This window comes from Aquila chrysaetos, chromosome 2 (assembly GCF_900496995.4).
Source record: "Aquila chrysaetos chrysaetos chromosome 2, bAquChr1.4, whole genome shotgun sequence".
In the NCBI taxonomy this organism is placed as follows: Eukaryota; Metazoa; Chordata; class Aves; order Accipitriformes; family Accipitridae; genus Aquila; species Aquila chrysaetos.
Genome location: NC_044005.1, coordinates 49950331 through 49973074, shown reverse-complemented (window position 1 = coordinate 49973074; position 22744 = coordinate 49950331). Strand labels below are relative to the sequence as shown.

General features: G+C 44.3%; 1 protein-coding gene across 3 annotated transcripts in view; it reads left to right on the top strand.

Annotated features, from left to right (window-relative positions):
* The first annotated feature begins 507 nt into the window (after positions 1-507).
* LDLRAD3 (low density lipoprotein receptor class A domain containing 3) overlaps positions 508-22744 on the top strand; it is a 124891-nt gene continuing 102654 nt past the window's right edge. For 2 of the 3 annotated variants that reach the window (XM_030041197.2, XM_030041188.2), the window contains exon 1: positions 508-617. In XM_030041197.2, coding sequence (XP_029897057.1) covers positions 584-617 — 34 coding nt within the window. In that variant the 5' untranslated portion in view covers positions 508-583. Of the gene's footprint in view, positions 618-1324; positions 1346-22744 lie in introns of those variants that run through there. The other variant, XM_030041219.2, reaches the window with a different exon arrangement.

Genomic DNA, 22744 nt, shown 5'->3' with positions numbered 1-22744 from the left:
TGGGTTTCAGGGCTCTACAAGGGTATTAAATCCCACAGGCTAGCTCCCGTGGACCGGCCGTAACGCGGATGTCTCGCCTCTTCCAGTCGGGGAACGAAGCGGGGAGGACCGTGCCTCGGCAGACGGCGAGGGAGCCCTTCTGAGAGCAACGTACCCCTTCCTCGCCTCGCCCAGGCCCCTCCCGAGGGCGCAGCCCGCCCGCAGGGGCGAAGCTCGGACCCCCGCTCCTCCCGGCCTCGCCGAAGGGCTCCCTCCTGCTGCCGCCCGAGCCCGGCTGCGGGCGTCTGGCCGGCAGCCCGTTTGAGGAAGAGGCGGCGGCTCCCAGCGGTTCGGCCCGCCGCGGCCGGCAGCTCGGCCGGCGGTCGCCAGCGACAAGGCGCCGGGGCCGCCGGCCGGGCCGAAGCGGAGCCGGGCGGCGGCGGGGGGGCACGGCGGGCCGGCGGGGGGGCGGGGCGGGGCGGCGGCGGGCCCCGCCCCCGGAGCCGGCGCCGCCCCCAGCCCGCCCTCCGCGCCGCTGCCCCCGGCCGCAGGCTCGGTCGAGGGCCGGAGCGGCGGAGCGGAGCCCAAGTTTGGCGGAGCGGCCATGTGGCTGCTGTGGCTGCTGCTGGGCTCGGCGGGTGAGTGAGGGAGGGAGTGAGGGCGGGCGGGCGCTGCCCGTGGAGCGAGGGGGCGTGCTCCGCTCGGCGGAGCAGGGCGCCGGGGCCTCCCCGCCTCCCCTCGGCCGCTCCTCGCGGGCCGGGCCGGGGACGCCGCCGCCGGCCTCCGCTCCCCTCGGCTCCTCTCCTCCGCCTGCCCCGCGGACCGCTGGGTGGGCCGGGCCGGGATGCCGTGCCCGCGGCGGGGGCGTACGCGCGTCCCCGTCCCCTCCCTCCCTCCCTCCCGCCGCTGGCGGCGTGCGCGGGGTGGTCCCGCCGTGCGGGGGGCCGGCGTGAGGCGAGGCGAGGCGAGGCGCCCGGGGGGGTCAGCGGGGCCGGGGCGGCCGCCGGGGAGGGAGAGCCGGGCGTCGAAGCCGCCGCCGGGCCGAAGGGGCCGCGGCCCCGCTGGTACGGCCCGGGCCGGGCCCCCTCTCCCTCCCGAGGCCTCCCCGGGCCGGGCCGGGCCGGGCTGGCGGGGCCGCGGCGGGCTCCGGGTCCGTGCGCCCAAGTGAAGAAGCTCCGCTTGGGGCGTGGAGCGGGGATCGCCTCCTTTTTGTTCGCGCTCGTCTGTGCGGGAGCTCTCTTCCCCCCCCGCCCCGCGGTCGGCATGTGTCTGTCAAAGTCGGGGAGCTGATGATGTTTTGTGCAGCTTTGCTGCAGGTGCGAAGTATTTCTGCAACATGATCTTAGCGGGCGCTTTTCCAGGCAGTGTAAGTGGCCTGGCTGCGTGCTGCTGTGTGTGTTTCCGAATTGCGCCCTGGCGATGAAGTGATGACACGCAGTGGGTAAAACTCCGATTATCGAGTTCGATCTCTTTTTTTTTTTTTTTTTCCAAATAGTATTTGTTATGAAGAACTGACAGTTTTCACAGCTGCTGTGACAAAAGTTTGTTTCGAGTTTGGGTAGGAAGGAGGAGAAGCGTAGTAGGACTTGCGCTGTTTTGAAATTACATAACCGCAAACTTCAGCTGTGACGCTCTTAAGTCTTGTATAGGTTTGGGTGTCTTTGCAAAACTATTTCAGAAGTTCCTTTTTTGGAAAGCTTCGGGCAAAGCTCATGTTTGTTTGTCTGGATCGTGTTGCCTTCTTCCTTATTAATTTTTATTTTACTGCAGTAACGTTGCCAAAATGTCACCTCGTTATTCATAGCAAGGTATACGTTTCCATGTGTTGAATATATTTGCTTGTAATATCGCCCTTGGATTAACACAGAGGGTTCCATGCTACAAGATACTGATCTTTACATGTGAAGGTTTCCCAGCCACCCACAGGCCATGTTCCTGCTCCACCTTGGCCTGGGGGCAGCAACCAAGAAGACCTGTTTCTCATGTGGAAGTTAGTACTTCAGCTTTTCGACTGCAAACTGCCATTCTTGCGCAACAGTTACCCTGCAGTTATTTAACCAGAGGCTCTGGCTTACTTTGGGGCAGATTCAAAGAGCTTTCGGAAACTTTTTTTTTTTTTTAAATGTGTTCTGTTTTTCTTTTGAAGAATAAAGTTTGGGGTCTTTGGGGATTTGTTTTTTAAATGTTGCTTCCTCTGTGTATTTTGGCACCCCTGCAAGCTTCCCACAGGGAAAATTAGTTTGTCTCTGCCTGGCCTTCACTCTGTTTTGAATTTTGGTTCTGATAACTCCTGAAAACACTTCTTTTCCTATTGAGTCCTTTTTAGGTACAGATGGGAAACCTTGAAACCCTGGGGATCAATTTCAGTTAACAGAAAATAAACACTGTGTAGTGCCTCTGTCTAAACAGTTGTTCTGTTAGCGTGCAGAAGTAACTGTTGACTTGGATTGTGTCAGTGCAGATTTGCAAGGCAAAGTTTGATCTTTCATTTGCATCTTTATTCTTAATATTACAGTTGGATCAAATAGTGCTTTTGATCCTAAAAGACCTTGTCTGCATGGGAAAGTTTTTATCTTGTTATGATATATAGCGTGAACTTATACTGGGCTGGTTTAATGTCAGTTTGTAACTGCAACTGGTAATTGATCAGAAAGAGACTATTGATCTGAAGCTTTAACCTCTGTTTCCTGCACAGGAGCTCCCTGATTCCCTTGCTTTCCTTTTCCAGTCCCCGCCTCGTTTCAAGTCTCATCAAGCTCTCAGGTGTGTGCACACACATGCACACCCAGTCTCTTTCATGTCTCTGTGCTTTTGCCAGTATAAGCAGGTCGTGCTCAGCTCTGATCCCCTCCTGCTGCCCTGCATTTGCCATGGTCTGACCCAGTTCCCAGCGCCTGACTTTGGCTCAGTGTCAGCCCAGGAGTTCCTGGATGTAGGTTAGGTCCTGCAAGGATTCTGCTTACCAGCTTAGACTGTAACAACGTTATCAGGTTAAGTTAACGTAGAAGAAGGTTTGTTTGTTAGATAACAGACATCTGTGTTTATCTTCTTCCATGGTTTGTATTACTTAAGTAATACAAGCTGAGCTACACACAGTTACAGTAAGTTTAGGAAAGGATTGCTTCAGAGAATTGCAAGTACGTTATGGCTGAATAAACCAATAAAATGTAAACAGTCCCTAAAAGAAAAACGAACTCTCTCTAATCCTGACTACCACTCTGCTGTGTCTTCGTGACAATTTTTTTTTTTTATTTAAAGAAACCTAAATCTACTGAATATGTTTTGAACATAGATTTATGTAATTTTTTCTTCAGCCTGTATGTTGTCCATTAAGAAGAGAAATGATGGCAGGAGTCACAAATGTTTAGCTAAATTAACTCCTTTTAAAAAGTGTGATTACAAAGTGAGCGGAAAAGGAAGATTACTTTTTTTCCTGACAACTACAAACCTTCCTGTTTTAGCTGTGAAGTAGGTCTTAAAAATGTCAGTCTTCAGCTGGCTGGAAAGTCAGAATGTAGTGCACAGCTGGAATTCCTGAGTATGGTCCCCAAGATGTCACAGTTCAGCGTAAGGACCTTTCTGATGCGTGAGCCAAATATGTAATATAGATATTATACCTCTTAAAATACACTCAACTTGCTCTGTATTAAGGGGAGGCTTTTGTGTCTTGTTTCCTCCAGTCTTTAGGTCTAATACTGCTGGAATCGGGACTCTATTCCATAGACAGCATAAACATGCAGGGCCAGACACATGCTTTCATCACAATTTGCGACTACATCTCGTAAGCTTGAAAAAAAGCCAGAACATCCCCAAAATCAAGCAGGGGTAGGTGCTGCTTGAAGAGTAATGTTACCACATAAATCTGCTTTGTGTAATATCTGTTAGCTTAAAACTTCCACATGCTACTAAGGAAATACCTAGTATTTTCCTTACGCGGGTCTTCATTTGTACTGACGTTCAGAGGTATTGCTTTTAGTAGAATTTTTTTTCCTGAAAACTTCTAAGTACTGCATGGGAAGAGCACTGCTGAATACCGTTCTGCTCTGCTGGTGTATAAGTAAAGAGAGCAAGAAAACCAATCTCTGTTTGGAGACTCGTGTCTGTCTTGTGTATACAGAAGATCTATTTTGTATTTTTAATGCAATCCTCTTAAAAACCTCTTAAACTGGGTCTAGTGCTCCATAGCCAGCGTTTGTCTCTCTCAGTACATAAACCAGCTGCGGGCTTGTGTAGCACGTCAGTGTGTTAGAGAAGGACAAGGGTTCTTGTAGTAGCTTTAGCAAGTCAATAAGAAATTGGTGATTCACAACAAGCATTGGATATTTGCTGAAGACGTAAGTCTGCCAGCAGTCATGATGAGAGCAGACACGAAGTACTAATCTTAGTGCACAGCTCCACATCCATGCTGGGTAGAATGTTCGGGATTTCTCGCAGGAGCCAGCGCCCACAGATGGGTTCTCTCAGATCAGTTTCTGGTTATTGGACGATTGATGTTTGAGACTGTTGTCAGACTTTACTCTTGCAAGTACATTTTTGATGCAGGGACTGAAGTAAGCTGCTGATGATTTTGTGGGTTTCATGTAGACTTCAGGGATTTTGAATAGCATCAGGGAAAGGGATGTATCCTTGGCTAGACATCCGTAGGTTCCTGTTGTTCCTTAGGTGTGGGGAGTTGCAGGGCCCAGGACCTTCCAGCCGTCCCATCCCACTTGGGATAACTTTGCCACACCAGTAGCCTGCAGTAGCCAAGGGCTGTGAGGGTGAAAGCGTGACTGCAATGTTGCAGTCGTGGGTTGTGATAGGAAGTGGAGATTGTTAACTATAAAATAGGTAGTAAAATTACACCTTTTGTACAAATGTGAAATAAAATGTTACAAGCTTACAGTCACTCTGCAGTGCCTGATACGCTGGGAGACTAGCAAGCTCCATACTTCTTTTGGATGAAAAAATTTCTGGGTGATACTATGATACGTTTATTGTGGCAACAGTAACCTGCATCCTACTTCTATTTGTATGCTGATGATCTACCAGCAGAGAAATAAAATGGCTCCCTTTGCTGTAAGTCTGGTAGGCTGTAACAGGGAGATGATGGTTTGTTAGGTAGCAGTGATGAAATGAGCTGAGGTTCAAGCACCTCTCTGTTTCAGGCCAGTAGCATAGGAAGGCCTAATACAAAATTAATTTATCACCTGGAGACAGACTTTGTTTTGGTTTGGGGTTTTTTTTTGTTTTGGTTTTTTTTTTTTTTTTTATGTTCTTTTTCCAAACTGGTAAATCTTACCAGAATAGTTTCTGTGATACATCCTGTCCTGTTGTTGATCTCTCTGTCTGTGTAAGCAGAAATGCAGTAATGGAGCAGGCCTGAAAAATCTGCAGTGGGAGAGCTGCTGCGATGATAGCAGTGCTCGCTCTCCATTTCAGTGTCTTTTCCGTTGTGGAAGCTAATGATGAGTTTTATGAATTGGTAGGAAGCCTTGTAGGCTGTCACTGTTCAGTTGTCCTACCTGCTGCAGACTGAAGCTGTGGATGTCCTACCCTTGGTAGAAGGCACTCTGTGATAAGTATTTAAACAGCAATTTTCAGGGTTTGAACCTGTAAACAGTTTCATTATCAGCAGATAGGTTTTAAAGATGAGGAGGGAGAAAGATCTTATGTCTCAATAGCTGTTCTTGGGTTTGGGTGTTTTTGTCTTTTCAGGTATTAAAGCGAAACTCTTCTGCTCTGGCAAGATCTCATAACAGGATATGCTAAGATGCAGAATGGAATATGTCAAGTGAAACCAGTTTTAATGATATATTTTAAGGTATCTCTAAAGTGAAACACTGAATGACAGACTGCCCTTTGCCTGAAATGTAAGTAGATCACGGCTGGAGGTAATGGTATAGTCAGCCATTAGTATAATAAGTTTATCATAAATTTACTGACTGCTGAAGAATTTTTGAGGGGGAGCTCGTGTGTAAAAAAAAAAAAAAAAATAAAATTAAACAAACAGCTTAAGAAAAACAAACAAAAAACCCCTTGGCAAACACCCCTGCAGAAAGCTTTTAGCTAAATTAGTATCTCTGATAATGAAACTTCTAATTCATATGATGAGGGGAGGTTTGCATTTGCTGTGGACTGTGTATCCAGATACTTGCTTATTTGACATGTAGAAACTTGTTAAACTGCAGTAACTTGATCATGTGTTTGAGTGGGTTTTTTCATGCCGCCTCTTGTGCTAGTAAAACTGTCAGATTAAAAGGCAGCTTAAGCCAACCTTATGTTGCTTGCAGTGTTGGCTATCAGGACAGAAAAGCCCTTTTAAGGGAAAAGATGGTGTAATGCTAATTGGTTTTGGTGTGTGTTTGAGTTTTAATTTGCGCATGGGAAAAGTTGAGGCGGTGAGGAGATTTTTAAATGGAGCCATTGGTCTCTACTCATTCTTGTTCTCATCTGCTTGCACAGATATCCACATCTTGATTGCCAAGGAGCTTGTGGAATCAGATACCTAATTTAGCTGCAGCTTATAGAAATAAGTCCTCTTCGAAAGTTTGAGAGAAATAATAGGTAGTTCCAGTTAGTGCGAGAAATGTGTTGAAGGACTGCGGAATCATGTGGGTGGATAATCAAAAGGGCCCTGATGAACAAAATCAAAATGGAAGCAATTTGCAGGAGAGTGTCTGGTGAGAACTTTCTCCTCTGTGATCCTTAAGCCTTCTTCCTGCCATGGCCTGGACAGCTGTGAACTCGGGCACAATTAAAACGTATCAAGCAAAGCCGCTTGTTGTGTAAGTTGCGATGTCAGTCTGTGACATGTCACAGTGAACAGAGAGCTGAGATAACGAGTGGAAGTGACGTGGCTGTGAAACTTGGCTAAAATGATCTCTGTACTGCATGAATGAGCTTTTAACCCGTGGTGTGGGATTGTTTAGGATTAGGTGCTGATGAACTCGGAGCAGATCTGGGGAGGTCCTGATACCGTGTCCTCTTAGCCAGGGGGGGTCAGTGTTAAAATGCATTTAGTATCTCTCAGGCAGCCTGTGAGGCTTAATTTATTAAAGGTTGGGAAGCGTGGAAGTTAAATACGGTTGAAGCGTGCTGTTGTGTTATGAAATAGTTTGTTTCAATATGGCCAAAAATACAATTTTTCATTTTTTTTGTGCTGTGTTTTGTATTGGTTTTTTTTTTTTTTCTTTAGTAGGGGTCCTGATCTGTTGTTGTTGTTGTTGTTTTTTTTTTCTTTTAAATTAAACGAAAATCCCCAAGTGCCACACCTTGTTATGAGTCTCTGGTGTCAGGATGTTACCTTTCATTTGCTTAGACAGATTATTATTCCAGACAGCTCCTGGGGAACGTGATGGGAGAGATTACTGGTTCGGGGTTCTTTTATTGAAGATTTTAGGTGGAAACCAACTACGTCAGATGAGGTAGCCTATGTCGGTCTGTTTTGAAACTGCTGGGTTTGTCAGATGAAGTTTGATTTTAAGTAACATTTTCCTGTGGGGATTTATCTCCTGTTTTTGATAAAATGCAACAATGTTACTGCAGCAAGTAGGTTGCAGTCCCATTAAACATTAAGATGTGAATTCTGGCTACTAAATATCACTTTTTGTTCAGATTCCTTCATTCCTTGGAGTCCTTTCTCTTGCTTATATATTTTGCACGAATTTAACACTTCACTTGTTAATGAGACAGATGATGCTTATAGCTCCAGACAGAACGCAATTCCAGCTGTATCTGTGTCAACTGAAGAGTTGTACTCTGCTGGGCAAAGCTGTTCAGGATCTTAGTGCTGCAGGATCTACTCCAGGTTGTATTACTGATTAGTGGTATGACTTTGGGTGAGATCTCTTTCTTCCCTCACTGTACTCACTTCCCTTTTACCTGTTTAATCAGGTGTTTTTGGACACTAACTCTCTTTCTTCCCATTTTTCTTTTATGCTATTAGTGCTACCCTAATTTTAGGTTCTGTCTTGCTGGTAGGGGTTGGATGCAAGGTAAGTAGATTTTTCTTGATAGGACGAATTTTTCTCAAGTATTCCTATTTTTCCTTTCTCTGTTGTTACAGTAAAGTCATTAAGATTCTTCAAATGGAGGAGTTTTAGGTTTAGAAAAATGTGAAACATGATACAGACACACACATTGATATGATTGTAAAAATCCACGTATTTGGCAAGTTGCACTTTTTTCCCTGCTTCTGTAAGGCAGGGCAAGAGCTGGCAACTTGTAGTACTGTTGCTTGTCCAGGATGCTCTTCACAGGTAACCTGTTGTGCAGTACTATATTGAACCTGCTAGCTAGTGGCTGCTTCACAGGGAACATGGTCATTGCGCACACGTGGCTACAGAAGGTACAACTTCAGCTTGAGTTTTTGAGTTTGGAGGCTGCAAATACAGTCTTGGGATTGATATTCTACTGCTGTTCTCCTGATGCAAGAATAAGTTATGTCAAGGGCTATTAAATATTTCTGCTGGTCTTTCTATAAGCTTAGCTAAAATTCTGCAGCTAAAAATAGCCGTTATTTCTCAGATCATGAATTCCTTTCTTGCCAAATTCCAACTCCCTTTCTTTCTTTGCCTGTATCCTTGTTCTCTTGTTCTGAAGCTGCATGCTGATAACTTCGGCATGGAAAGAAGCAAGTGAAGACTGATCTGTCTTACCTCCCTCCTCCTTGCATCTCAGTATCCTTTCCTTCCCCCTCTCCCCCCTTATGACCTCATCTGAAATTGTACCTGTTGGTGCACAGTTCCAGCCATGAATTTCCTCATCATGCCTTTGACTCTGTACTTATAAAAGAAAGAAGCTGGCATGTATGCTTGTTACACCTATACCTACGTGCTAGGATTGTGTGCTTCTGTAGGCCAAACCTGCAGCTAGGAATTGTTGTCTTTCCCTTGCCTCTATATATTGCAAGTGCTCTGCACCAACTCTGCCACCTTTCTTTGGCTGCAGTCTAGTGTCCCAGTTCATATTGCTATTCTGTAGTGAGAGTGCCTCTCCTGTACTTTGTGGTCCACTTCGTCTTTCTTCTTGATTTGGTTCTTACATTCAGTGGAATATGAAATCAATGATACAGGAAACTTTCATGGGTAGGATGATCTTATGCTGCTGGACTTGCTCTTCTTCTACGTGTCCTTCCCTCCTTCCATTGCTTAGCTGTGCTGTGTGGTAAGGCCCAGGTTTGGGCTATGTGGAACTTCTGCTGTAGCTGAGTTTGGAAGGTGGTGTTTGGTTAGAGCAGACTGCTTGGGACTTGGTCTCCCTAGGTTCTTGAAGCACAATCCACTTGTAAAACTGTATCTTGAGCAAATTACTCAATTTCTCGGGGTTCATTTATGAAGTACAGTTAATATTTACTTGACACACAATGCAAAGTGTGCGTGTATAAACGGTTAAATAATTTGTGGATGTGGGCAGTGTTAGAGAGACTGATATACAATATGCTAGAGCAGTTCCTCATGTTTTTAAATATGCAGAGTAGCTCTACTTTGCTTCACCTGCCAAAGCACATCAGTTCTTCATGAACAGACAAATTGATAGAGTCAGCACTTACGACCTCCAAAGGAAACACATTGCAGTCAATGAACTTCAAGGGCAAAATAACTCCTGTAACTTGCTAAGCAGTCTCCTGTCAATGGCACAAGTTGCTCTTGTGGCTAGGGTCAAAACCATGCAGTCTTAAGAGCTGGGTGGAACTGCACACTACTAAAATGAATATACGGTCTAACTGGAACTGGGAATGCCTGTATTCTGTCTTGAGAAAAATGGCTGTCTCCCAGAAGAGTTTGGGGCTCTGACGCTGATCTTGGATGGGTGATCTTGGGGATGGGGGACTAAATCTTCCACGATCTGAACAACAATAAATAAGAAACATGTCTTATCAGGAACTTGGCATCATGTAAAACAGTCTACAGCTTTGCTTGTTCGGGTGACTGGAGAGACACAATACAGATGCTAAGATCAAGATCCGTTCAGGCTGGCAGAATGCAAACTGTGCTTGTGATATCCTGGAATATGGAAGAACTGTACTTACTGCTCAGTCAGTTTTAAAAGACTAAGTCATTAAACTAATAAGGCATAATTCAAAATTGGCTAACAAGCAACAACAGCGTGTTTGTGGTGATTGCTGTCTATTCAAACTCAAAAAAGGCTTTATTTTTTCTTTTAAGACAAGTTTTTGAGACGTGGAAAGAAGGTGGAGAGGGACCAAAAAAAATCCATGTGGCTGATGTTAGTAACTGTTTTGGGTTTGCGTGGTGGGGTTTTGGTAGCAGGGGAGGGGGCTGCAGGGGTGGCTCCTGTGAGAAGATGCTAGAAGCTTTCCTGGCTCCAAGTCAGACCTGCTGCTGGCCAAGGCTGAGCCCATCAGCGATGACGGTAGCGCCTCTTTTGCCCACGACCATAAGCAGTGAGTGATCCCTCCCTGTCCTTGTCTCGACCCATGACAGTTTCTTTCTATTTTCTCCTCTCCATCCCACTGGGGCCAGGGGGGAGGAGTGAGCGAGCAGCTTTGTGGTCCTTTGTTACCGGCTGGGCTTAAACCACGACAGTCGTGTTTGTTAATGAAGTGGTGGCTGAATTTCAAATACCTGACTGTGAGCAAAAAAAAAAAAAAAAGCCTGTATGGAGTTACAGGTAGAATTCTAAAAAAAACCCCAACAACCCCACCCCCCACCCCACCCCCCAAAACAACAACCCAAAAAACTGTTGCGAACTTTTTAAATGAACAAGTGTCCTGGTTTCAGCTGGGATAGAGTTGATTGTCTTCCTAGTAGCTGGTGCAGTGCTATGTTTTGAGTTCAGTATGAGAATGTTGATAACACTGATGTTTTCAGTTGTTGCTAAGTAATGTTTAGACTAAAGTCCAGGATTTTTCAGCTTCTCCTGCCCAGCCAGCAAGAAGGCTGGAGGGGCACAAGAAATTGGGATGGGACACAGCCCGGGCACCTGACCCAAAGTGGACAATGGGGTATTCCATACCGTGTGACATCACATCTAGTATATAAACTGGGGGGGGTGGGGGATCGCCGCTCGGGGATTAACGGTGTGTTGATCGGCGGGTGGTGAGCAATCGCACTGTGCGTTATTTGTATATTCCAATCCTTTTATTATTACTGCTGTCATTTTATTAGTGTTATCATTATCATTATTAGTTTCTTCTGTTCTATTAAACCGTTCTTATCTCAGCCCATGAGTTTTACTTCTTTTCCTGATTTTCTCCCCCATCCCACTGGGTATTGGTGGGGAGTGAGTGAGCGGCTGCGTGGTGCTTAGTTGCTGGCTGGGGTTAAACCACGACAACAAGGCATTCACTTTACCATGTAACCGAGGTTCTGCATGTTAAACTTGCCCTTTATTAAATGAAGTCCTGTTGGAATTCTGATTTACCTTCTCTAAGAAATTTTTGTGTGCTAGCCGTTTCTTAAAAGGTGAGACCTACCTCCACTTCTTAGGCATTTTCAATCTTGTGAATGTACTGGCTTTGAATATCAGCAAGTGTGAAGGTAAGAGGAAAGTGAAGCCCTGTAATATTTCGGCCTGTGAGCTCTAAAACAAACCACAAGCATTTGTCGTTTTACGGTCAGATGGAGGGCTTCCCCCAAGATCTGCAAGCAGTATGCACGTTTCAGGAACCAATTCTTTTTCACTTCTCTGAAAAAGGAGCCACTGTGTGCAAGGAACAATTTGGGAGTGTACTTCTGACGAAAGATCAAAGTGATCCGACTAGAACATTAACAGAGTACCTGGAAGATAAAAAGGATGTTGATAGTAGGCTTCCTAAGAGTATTCATAAACAATACTAATTGGCAGTACCAGTTGTACCCTAAAAATCTTCCATGAGGAGGAATGTTAGCTTCTAAATTGCAAGTTTGAGGTAGAGTGGTGTCAGCTTTTTTTTTTTTTTTTTGCTATAAGGATTGGTGACAGCATCACACTTTTTTGAAACATTTTTTCATTGCAACCTTTCTCTTCCAAAAAAGAGTCCATAATAGTTTCAGTGACCTTATTTCATACTTGAATTATATGACCATTAAGGGTAAGAGCACAATAGCCATTTTTCTTCCTCCATCCATTTTTCATAAAATGGAGAAACAAAATGTTTTACAGCATCATTTCCTGTTTGCACTGCAACTTCAAGTGATTTTTTGTTTGAAATGCCTGTCCTTTTCAACAACTGAGATAGCAGTAGACATTTAATGGAGAACTCCTGGTTCAGAGTTCCTGGATGTAGGCTCTTTTGAGGTAACATATAAAAGTGTTTCTCTCTTAGTTACATCAACAGAGTCCACTCAAAAGTAGCAGCTACTTGATGACATTGGTTTGCACAGCTATACCTTTTCATTACTCTCGCTTTTTTAATATAGTATAGAAAGCTTTTGCCATTCTTATGCAAAACTATGCATATTAGTTACAGCAGAAATGCCCAGTGTCTCTTCCTGCAGCAGCTTTGATAACTTTCAAGCTTTCAAAGTTAAAGGCTCTCTACTTACTAATGACTTCTCCATGAGTTAGACTTTGGTGTCTAATCAGATTGGGTATCCTTAAAATTTCTAATGGGATCCTTGAAAATCTGCCAATGGACTATATAGGTTTTCTGATGAATTGTTTTAATGGAGCTCTGCCTTGCTATTTGGTTAACAATCTTCAGGGTAGCCTCGGGCTGCTTACTTTCCAATTTCCTTGTGTTATCTGTAGATAAATGTCTACCTTATTGGAGCTTAATGGCCAATTAGCTGAGTCAAATGAAATCTGAAAATACAAAAAGCAGTTCTGATCACTGGCAGGATATTCTTGTCCTAACTGAGGTTCAATCCAGAGTTGCTGGCCTGCTGACTGCCACTGCTCCTTGAAAGTAGTCTCATGGGGAAACTGTGTTCAGCCTGTAAAGCACAGTTTAGATAATTTTTCCCTGCAGTGTTGGTGCTTCATTTGTTTGCTCATCAAGAGTCGCAAAATTAGGCAGCCCACTTTTGTGAACAGGCTTTCCTGTTTAAGAAGTGATCAGGGTAACTTCCTTTGGGCCTGTATGAGAGACCTGTGTAAGGCCCGTCAGATCCTGTTAAAATTAAATCTACATGACTTAGACTTCTAAAATACCTGGTGGTTATCTCTGGGATGGGAAGCACGTCTGATATGGGATATCTCAAAGGGGGAGTGACTTTTGGGGAAATACGGCACGCTTTCCACCTTTGCCAGTCTGGCCCTTGAAAGTGGCGTGAGCTGGGTGTTTGCAAATACAAGCCTTCCAAGCTACTTTGTGCTTCCCTGTAAGAAAACTAACTTGGCATAGATTTAGTAAATATTGCAGTGTTTACTTCAGTTTGGAAGGGCTGTGTTGGCCTATTGTTTCGGAAAAAATGTGTTATTGAAATGCTGTATGTCGTGGTTTAAACCCAGCCGGTAACAGCACCATGCATGCACTTGCTCACTCCTTGCCCCCTGGCCCCAGTGGGAGGAGGAGAAAATACAAAGAAAGGCTCGTGGGTCGAGACAAGGGCAGGGAGGGATCACTCCCCACTTAGGGTCACGGGCAGAAGACAGGCTCAGCTTGGGGAAGAAACAAAATCAATTTAATTTGCTACCAATCCAATCAAAACAAGGATATTGGGAAGCAAAACCCAACCTGAGAACAGCTTCCCCCCCGCCCTCCCGCCTCAGCCCCACTCCCGGTTCTCTCTCCCCAGGGGAGCAGGGGACGGGGCTGGGGTCGGTTCCTCACCCCTTGTCTCTGCCGCTCCTTCCTCCTCGGGGGGAGGAGGACTCCGCGCTCGGCCCCTGCTCCGCCGGGGGGTGTCTCCTGCGGGAGGCAGCCCTTCACCAACTGCTCCAGCGTGGGTCCTTCCCGCGGGCTGCAGTTCCTCACAAACTTCCTGGCGTGGGACCTTTCTGTGGGCTGCAGTCCTTCAGTGCCAGCCTGCTCCAGCGCGGGCTTCCCCAGGGAGCGGCGGCCATCTTGGGGTCCATCCATCCCCCTGCTCCGGCATGGGCTCCTCTCTCCCCGGGCTGCAGGTGGGCATCTGCTCCCCCGCTCCCCTCCGTGGGCTGGGGGGGACAGCCTGCCGCCTCACCGCGGCACAGGGGGCATCCCCTCCTCCGGCACACCTCCTCCCCTCCTTCCCCGACCTCGGTACCCGCAGAGGGGTTCCTCTCCCGTCCCAATCCCCACTCACCGCAGGTTTCCCCCCTTCACTCCGCTCTCCCGGAGGCGCTGCCGCCGTCGCTGAGGGGCTCGGCCTGGGCCAGCGGCGGGTCCGGCTCGGGGCCGGGGGAGCTTCCAGCAGCTTCCAGCGGGAGCCGGCCCTGCGCACCCTGCCCCGCTACCAAAACCCCGCCACACAAACCCAAAACAGTGGAGTAAATGTTTCGGTTAGAGAACAGTTTGAGTGAGCTCAACTGTCAAAGTTAAACCCTAGGTGTAAGCAGCTGTACCAAGAGCTAGTCATTGCACGTTTGCAGGGCAAAGTAATTTTGGATACCTTGTTCCCTTCTCCTCTTCCCACAAAACACAGCCCAGCATTAAACAAAAGTAAGGGGTAGGTATATATGCATACAAAAGAAAGACAAAAATCGATACCATATCAGGGTTCTTATTGAGCCCCCATGAGTATAAATAAGAGGGCAGTTAATTTCTGTATCTAAAATGACTTGGATTTTCTAGGTCCAGGGGATCACTTAATCTCTATAGAGTCACTGTGCAAACTGAGTCTAGTTGGTAGTCGAGCAGGCAGGAGTTTGGGAAATTGGAGTTTCATCTGTTATAGGGTGGGCCTACCTATATTTTAATCAGAATCCCTGGACTGGGTATTAGCTTGCATACCTGCTCAGAGATTTTTGATTATGACTTTGCCTGTTTAGTACTAAGGAATAAATTATTCAAGATACACCTGTGGGCTTTAATATTTATACTTTGCATTTTTTATGATGCTTCTTAACCAGTTTATATATTTGGAAAATTACTGATCAGTATATATCTTCAGGTACCCATCTCCTCAGCTTCCGAGCAGCACAGAAACATAAATTATGGATGCCTGAAACATTCCCATAGGATGGGAGAGCATTAGTAATTATTAACAGATAAGGAAAACTGAAGCCAAGGAAAGCAGAGTAATATGATCATGTAAGACACCTGTGGCAGGGCTGAACCCTGTCTCGGGTCTTCTCAAATTCTACCCAGAAACCTGCCCTTTCCTGAAGGGGATCCTGCCTGCGAGGCTGGAGTATGTCGCAAGTACTGACATTAATCTTCCTCCTCTTGAAGCTTACATCGTCAACATTCCTGTCGGGAAGCGGACTAGGAGTCAGCACGCTAGCATTGAACCATTGGGTTTTTTAATGCGGCATCGTGGTGTTTAACGCCAGTTGGATGACATGTGGCTGCCAGTTTGTAAAGCTAAATCTGTCTGCCTGAACTCTGGCAACTGCTGTTGAGGGTGAAGCTCTAGGAGTGTGACAGACTTATGTTTAAGTGCATATAGACAGTACGTAGGGCTGCCCACTTGGTAAGCTTGATGAAGAATTGGGAAGGGGCAGGATAGATAACACAGTGTACAGTGAATGTTTGTGTCCTCCTGTGTCTGACTGGTTTTTAATGGTACAAATAGATAATGGCATCAGTGGAGAGCTCAGGTGTGAAGTACAGTAGGAGTAGACTGAGTTCTCTTTCCTCGATTACTTTTGTGTGTTTGTGATAGGAAATGTGCCTGTGTGGTATTACTGACAGTCTTGAGTGGCTGGCAAGAGTGTTTTAAATCCAAGACTGAATTCCTTGGCTTTGTACTGAGCTTCTAGTTGAATTTATTTGCATTGGCAGAAAAGTTGGCTGACTTGAAGACATGCGATGCACAGACTTAAAGTATCTTGAAATAGTAGGGCTTGAAGACCTTCTTTGCTTTCTCAGGGGCAAATTCTGCCACTGAACATATGTTGTAGATCACGTTTTAAAGTGGTTTTTCCCTGGCTCCCATTTTGCTGCCCTTTACTTTGAACACAGCCTTTTTTTTTTTTCTCCCCCCCCCCCCCCCCCCCCCCCCCCCGAAAAAGTAGTGGGATGTGGTTACTGAAATTATTGAATTTTGTACGTGGGGCACTCACTGTGCCTCTCTGAAGTGGGAATATTTTACACATGGGTAGAGTGGGACTCAAGTCAAGGTGATGTGTGATCATGTACAAATAGAACAAAGATAACATCCTAGAGATAACAGTGATCCTTGGCAGTGCATAACATCAGGCAAATTGTTTGCTGTCTGCCTTGCTTTGTGCCTTACTTAAAATGGAGATACCACTTCCCCACCTCAGTTTCTTTAGTTTCATAAATGCTGGTAAGTGCTCAGTTACCCAAAGTGGGTGTCATCAATAATTCATTATCACTTAATTGCTGGAGCTGATTTCTGATTGATTTGGTAAGTAGGGCGCTAGGAAATGGTATGTTTCCCCTGTCAGTTCCACTTCACTGCTTTTGCCAACCTTTCATCGTGACTTGTCCACATGCCTTTTCACTCTTCTTCCATGGATGCTTTGCCCTAGGGCCACAATCAAACTGGAGGAGCTTGCAAAAGAATGGGGCAAACAGCATCAGATGGAGTTGTGGATTTCTTTTTGCATGAGCAGCATGTGCAAGAAAGGCTGAACCCCAGACAGGCTGGAGTCGGAGGGCTCAGCCCTGCATGTATGACATGCTGTCACTGTGTGTCACTTCTGTTTCTCTTACTTGTTCAGATAGAGAGGCTTCTCCTGGACTGCTGTCTTTTCTTCCTGCTGCTGCTCAAAGTGCTTAAAGGTCTGCTACTTTTGTCTGATGCTATTGTCTATAAACTCAGCTGAGAAGGCTGTTTCAGTTGTCCTTTTTATATCCCTACTATGAATCACGTGTGAGCTATTTCAGATGGTTTTCCATCATAATGGGAATGTATAGTTTTGGAGTGGCTGACAGTTGTAGTTATATTTTGCTTTCTTTATGCGAGGAACGTACTTGAAATCGTACCGACGGAGGTAAGGATTTGGAATTATGCAGGTTCTCCTTGCAGTGTTTCCTGACTGCAAAAGGGCGAGTGCCTCCGGTCTCCCAGGATGGAGTATGGCAGATTTCTTTTCTGGCAGCAGTTTGGACACTAGAGAGGGGAACTTTAAAATAGGTGTCCTGGAAAATATGTGGTGCTTGTTTTTATTAGCATAGGAAGGTCTCTGTTCTGTGTAAGATAAGAACTAAAATACAAATGAGGAAGCAGTGCAGTATCACAGTCTTACGTACCTAGAAATGAGAGGTGGGGAAGGACTATTGGTTTATCTATATAGTTAATCCCCTGGGGCTGCTGTAAGCATCTTTCATCCATTTTGTTGGATGAAGGTCCAAAAGTAAGTAACTACAACAGGACTTTAATCATAATATCTTCTGATCACTTTCTTATAGTTTGGGACATTGCCTTTACCTTGCAGAATCTGAACTGTTTAACACCTGTGCAGTGTTCAGCAGTGCAAAATGTTCTCAAAGACTGTGCTACATCCTAAAAACCAGCACACAGTCTGTTGGAGCATGTCCTTCATCTGAGTCTGGTTTGCCAAGGAAGCATTAGAAGGGAATGTGTTGTATTTTTTTTTTTGGTTGGGTGTTTTTGCTTTTTTGGGGTTTTTTTTTTTTGTATAAACATACATAGTTTCCAAAGGGATTCAGTTCTATCTTAAACACATATCAAGAATTATTTTGTTACTATTTTTATACTTTTTTGAGGTTGTGTGTCTGGATTCTTCTCTTTAAATGAACTTACATGGATGTGTTTCAGTGCATTAACTTTGTTTTAAACTGCTATGAATATAAAAATGAATTGACAACCCAGTTCTCAGAAATAAGTCTTCTTGTTTTGAGGTGTTCTGATGTCTTTAAACTTCATTGAAATGACAGGGCTGGAAAGAACATCACTGTCGCTAAGCTACTTTGGTGGATTCCCTAAAGACTACTTCATTCTTGTTTCAATTGCCAGTTAGCAAACTTCCTTTAAAAAGTGTTCACTTCAAAATGAAATTTCAAATCATGAAATTTCATTAAAAATGAAAGAAGTTGATCTTTTCAGCCAGCCGCACTTTGTTCTGTTCACAGGGTCGCTCTTACCTCTCTTCAGAGGAAGAGGAGGAAAATAACTGGACACAAAAGATGCTGTAACTTTGAATAGTTTTCCATGGAGAGGTTGTTAAAACTGAGAGTTTTGACTTGAATTCGTTGCAGCTAGGATATCTTGAGCAGTAATGTACCTGCACAATATGTTCCTAAATCTGTTCTTTAATGTCTCATGGGAAAATTTATTGTAGACTTTTCCAGGCAGCAAATTGTGAAGGGGAAAATAGTAATTTTAAGGTGTGAGTGCAGTGGCTTAAACCTTCACTTTCCACAAACAAAATGCTTGATTCTGTGCTCCTTTTCACCAGTGTGATTCTAACAGCTTCAGAGGAGCAACTCCAGTGTAAAAGTGGTGCAACAGGAGGAGGAATCGAGACATGGACTGGTCTATGGAGAAGGAGTAATTGGGTTTCGGTTTCCAGTGGCACACTGAGCTTTGTGCTCTGGCTGGGGGATACATGGGGGGAAGGAAGCTTATTCTGTCTATACATTTAAAGTTTTACTGTGGTTTTCATCTTGCCATGCATAGTTTTTTGTGCTAAGTAAGTGTTTGATCACAAAGCATCTCTGTTAGCATGTTCTTCTTGCATCAAGGTGCTTCTGAAACACAGAAGCTATGTTGACATACTGGAGAAGTTGTGGTGTCGCCTGTCTCTGGCAGACGCTGTGAATGGCATGGCAATCAGCTGTGTCTGAGCCTGATGAGAAATGTCATCCAGGTATCCAAGCCTATTGTGTAAGTATCATCTGGCCCTTCCTGAAACATGTTGTTTACAGGGTTATCTGAAATGCATTGAGAAATTCTTAAGGGGTACTCAAATAATGACAGTAATGAAGCTGCAAAGTTAACTTGCTGGTAGCAGTCTCTGTGAGAAAGTCTTCCTGCCTTTGGGATGAACCTTCCTGACTGCTGAAGGATACTCAGTACCATTGGCAGTAAATTTTTAGAGGAAGTAAGAAATTAATTTTCCCCAGAGGGCTCATTCCTTTGGCATTGCATTTCTGATTGTATATTCTTTACAGCCTACAGCTAGCTGAGGGGACTCGTGTTGCCACTGCTGCTTGTTCCTTACGTGTTGCCCTCTTCTTCTTTTCAGAGTCAGCATATGGCATGTTATAGAAGAGATGGTGATCATATGAGTAATCTTTGTGACTGTGTAAGCGGAAAGGAAGCAAGAACTTTCATTGTCAGTTTAAGAATGTTTGTTTGGGATGTTGTATCATAGACATGTTCAGGTGTCCTCCTTTGAGTTCACACATGGAATGAACTAGTGTTATTTGGTGGTGGTAACGCTTAAGTTCAGTTAAGTAAGTTTGTGCAGTCATCAGCTGTAATGCAGTCAATACTTAGAGTATTCCTTTTAAATTTATTTCTTTGGAAATCTGGAGAAAACGTAGCCATAGTGCAAAGAGCTAGTGGATAATTTAAGCGGTGCTGGCTGAGCCACATCATCTGGTTTGTGTATGAAACACATGAATATGGTGTAGGATGCTTACAGCCTGTGTTGTGTTTACCAAGAATGAAGTTGTTTGGTGCTAGTCATAGGCATGTTTTAGCACTGCATTGTATTTTCTGTAACCCTTTATACTTTCAGCTAGTTCACAGAATATGGGTCAGTGTACATGGTCAAAAGTAATGCTATCGTTGTGTTAACTTCCTGAATCAGGAATATCCATATACATAACTTGTGGCGAAGCAACAAGTGCATAAATCTTTCCTTTCTATGTTGTAGGCTATATTGTGTTTGAATATGTGAAAAATAATTGTATAGGAGGTTAGGAAGATGGGAAAGACCTATAGTAATCACATTCAGCATTTCTTGAGTGATTAAAAAATTTAAGTTAAATGAATTAGGTTTATTAATTAAGCTTCACACCTTTTTCCTTTTTAAAAGGGACTAACCCTTGAACAAGAGAGAAGCCCTGTTGCTTAAGTAGAAAGCAAAGATAATTGAGGAGCAGTGCTTTCAATATAATGGGCAACTATACAGTTCATCTCTCCTGCAACCACTCCAGTTACGTGGCCATTAACAGTTAAATTATTAATGAAGTATTGCTGAAGGAAGCCACTCCTGACTGTCAGCTATCCTCTTTCCTCTGTGCTAGTCGCCAGGGTCACAGGAGTCTCATTCCACATGAGGCAGTGTGAGATGCAGACAGGCTTTCTTCCAGACTTGGAAGTGGAGAATGTGGCTGAGTTGTCGATGTTTTTCGGAAAACTCAGTTTTTCTAGTTCTTGAATGCAAGGAATTTACTTTTGCGTTACAATGAATGATGAGCATCCTCTTACATACTGGCAAACGAAGGGCTGGCTGGAATGAATCATTCTGGGAGGCACTTGCATGGGTCCCTCTGAAAACAGAACAGCCTCATGTATTGTGTAATATATGAGGTCACAGGTTATCCAGTGACATTACCTGTCTCTCATGATGGTGCTTATCCTATGTCCTAGACAGTATGTCTTATTGTCTTCTCCTAATGTGTAATGTCTCCCGCTAACAGGACGGTATAGCTGTCCTGTTAAATTGCTGTGACAGGGTGTCACTAAGCATTAGTGTTTACAAAGAGGAAAGCACCCTTTTTTTGGAAGCATCTTGAAGGATAGTGATGGGGTTTTGTTCATAATAAAAACAAGATGAAAAAAGGTCCCAAATTCATGGTCTGTATGATCTTAAGCACAGGACTCATCTTCTTGGCCAAATATTTTTGCTTTTGTAAGAGTGATTTTTGTGCTGAAGTACTGATCTCCATATACTTCAGTAACTTGCCAGTATTGGGAAGTATAAGTGAAGGGAAAATTTAGGGAAGATAATTGTGTTAAATGAAAGCTCCCTCCTCCTTCTTTTGTAGGAGGAAAGTCTTTGTCTTTTTAATTTTTTTTTCCATTTGCTTTGCATCTTTTGTGAAGTATGTGATCTCTTTCTGAAGCGTTTAACTAATTTTTCAAAGTTATAGCAGGGTCTATTACCTTAAAGAGCTTTGTACCTCACCTGTGAGGCCTGTTTCTCTGATCCTAATAAGGGGGATTCAGAGAAGAGAGAAAATCTCAGCATATGGATGATTGCAGTTTACCAGGCTTTCTGACTGGGAAGGTGGGAGCTGTGACTCTGCAACTCTTTGACAGATCTGAACAGAATGTATCAGCTTGTCTTTTTTTAAAAGTAGAAATTATTGCGGTAGCTGGGAATCAAAATTTAAGAAATGAGTCCATGAAGAATCTCGGGTGCCTTTTTAAGGATCTTTATTGTTCCCAAGTGTTTTCAATTCAGGTTTCCCCAGCAGAAAAATGAGTTTTGAATGTTCAGCAAGATTCCTATTCTCTTAAATATGGGCCTCTGTGTTTAAAGCGAGGGGGGGTGTGTGGGCAGCACACACAGCTCTGGTGCTGGGAGACTGAAAATCTTACTAAGTTTGAGTTAAGTCTGCTTAGGTACTTTGTTAGAAGATCTAAATCCAATTGAATAGCAGTCAGTATGGGCTGCAAGTGGATTGAGACGTTGTTCTGTGAAGTAAGAATTATCATAACAGCAGTGATGTGCAGATGCAATGGCTCATGGAAATGCAAAGGCTGGAGACTGCTTTGCTCGGTCACTGCTGTTGCACACTTTTGTGTTAAGTGGAGTAGGAGAAACCTTGGCTAGTGCTCATATGTGTTACACTAGTGGTCTGTTTTGATGGCCATGGGTGTCACTCTAGCACTATACGTTACCTACCAGAGCATCCTTAAAAATACCTATTATATACAGTTTTCATTGTCTTCTGAACTTCTTGTAATGTGTGGGAAAGACAGAAAGGAAGGTGCAAATGTGTATGTGAGTGGTAGTGGAGAGCCTAAGTTAGAGCTAGCCAGTTGCTGATTTTTCAGGGCTGTAAAAGAAATTTGAGCATGGTTGTTACAGACAAAATATGTTCAGGTTGTCCTTGTGTTCCAAAGACGTCTCTTCCTGCTTGCCTTACCTTGCCTAGATTTGATAGCTGCTTGGCAGGAGTCTTGGCATTGCTTGGCACTAGCAATTCTCTGCTCATCGACCTGGAAGAAATGACTGTTGAAACTCCGAAATGCAGAGTTTTGAGCTGTGCTGCCTTTGTCATTATCCAGTCAATACAGTCTGATTTTTCTTATTTCTTTCTTTCCAGAGATTAGGGAAAAAGATAGACAAGCTTTCATAAGTGTGATATCTTTCTTTTAATTCTGATTAATCAAATACAGTCTCTATCAGTAAAAAAGCACAATGTGTGAGACCCACTATGCTAAATTTACACCCTGCAATTTTCAGACATTAGTTGCCACTAAATTGGCAGAGTGACTGGAGCCAAATATACCTGTTTTGCAGTTTTATCTGCTGGGTTGGTATATATGGGAATGGTCAACTAGGCCAATGAGACTCAAAATTAAAATTAACCCTTAATGGCAATGTGCTGAAACTGCTGTTCCATTCATCAAGGCTCTTGAGAACCTTCATTATGGCCAGTCTCAGGTGCTACTGCAAGTAGCAATGCTTGCTTCCCTAGAACCGTGACAAAAAGATTGGCAAATCTATGAACTTAGTGCATCCTAAGTTTCAGTTTGGGTTTTGTGTGAAAACAGATGTATCCTGCCTTGGAACCAAGTAGATAGATATGCACTTTGAGAATAAAAACTTTTACTGCATATGTAGAAGCTGTGTCTTTTGCCTG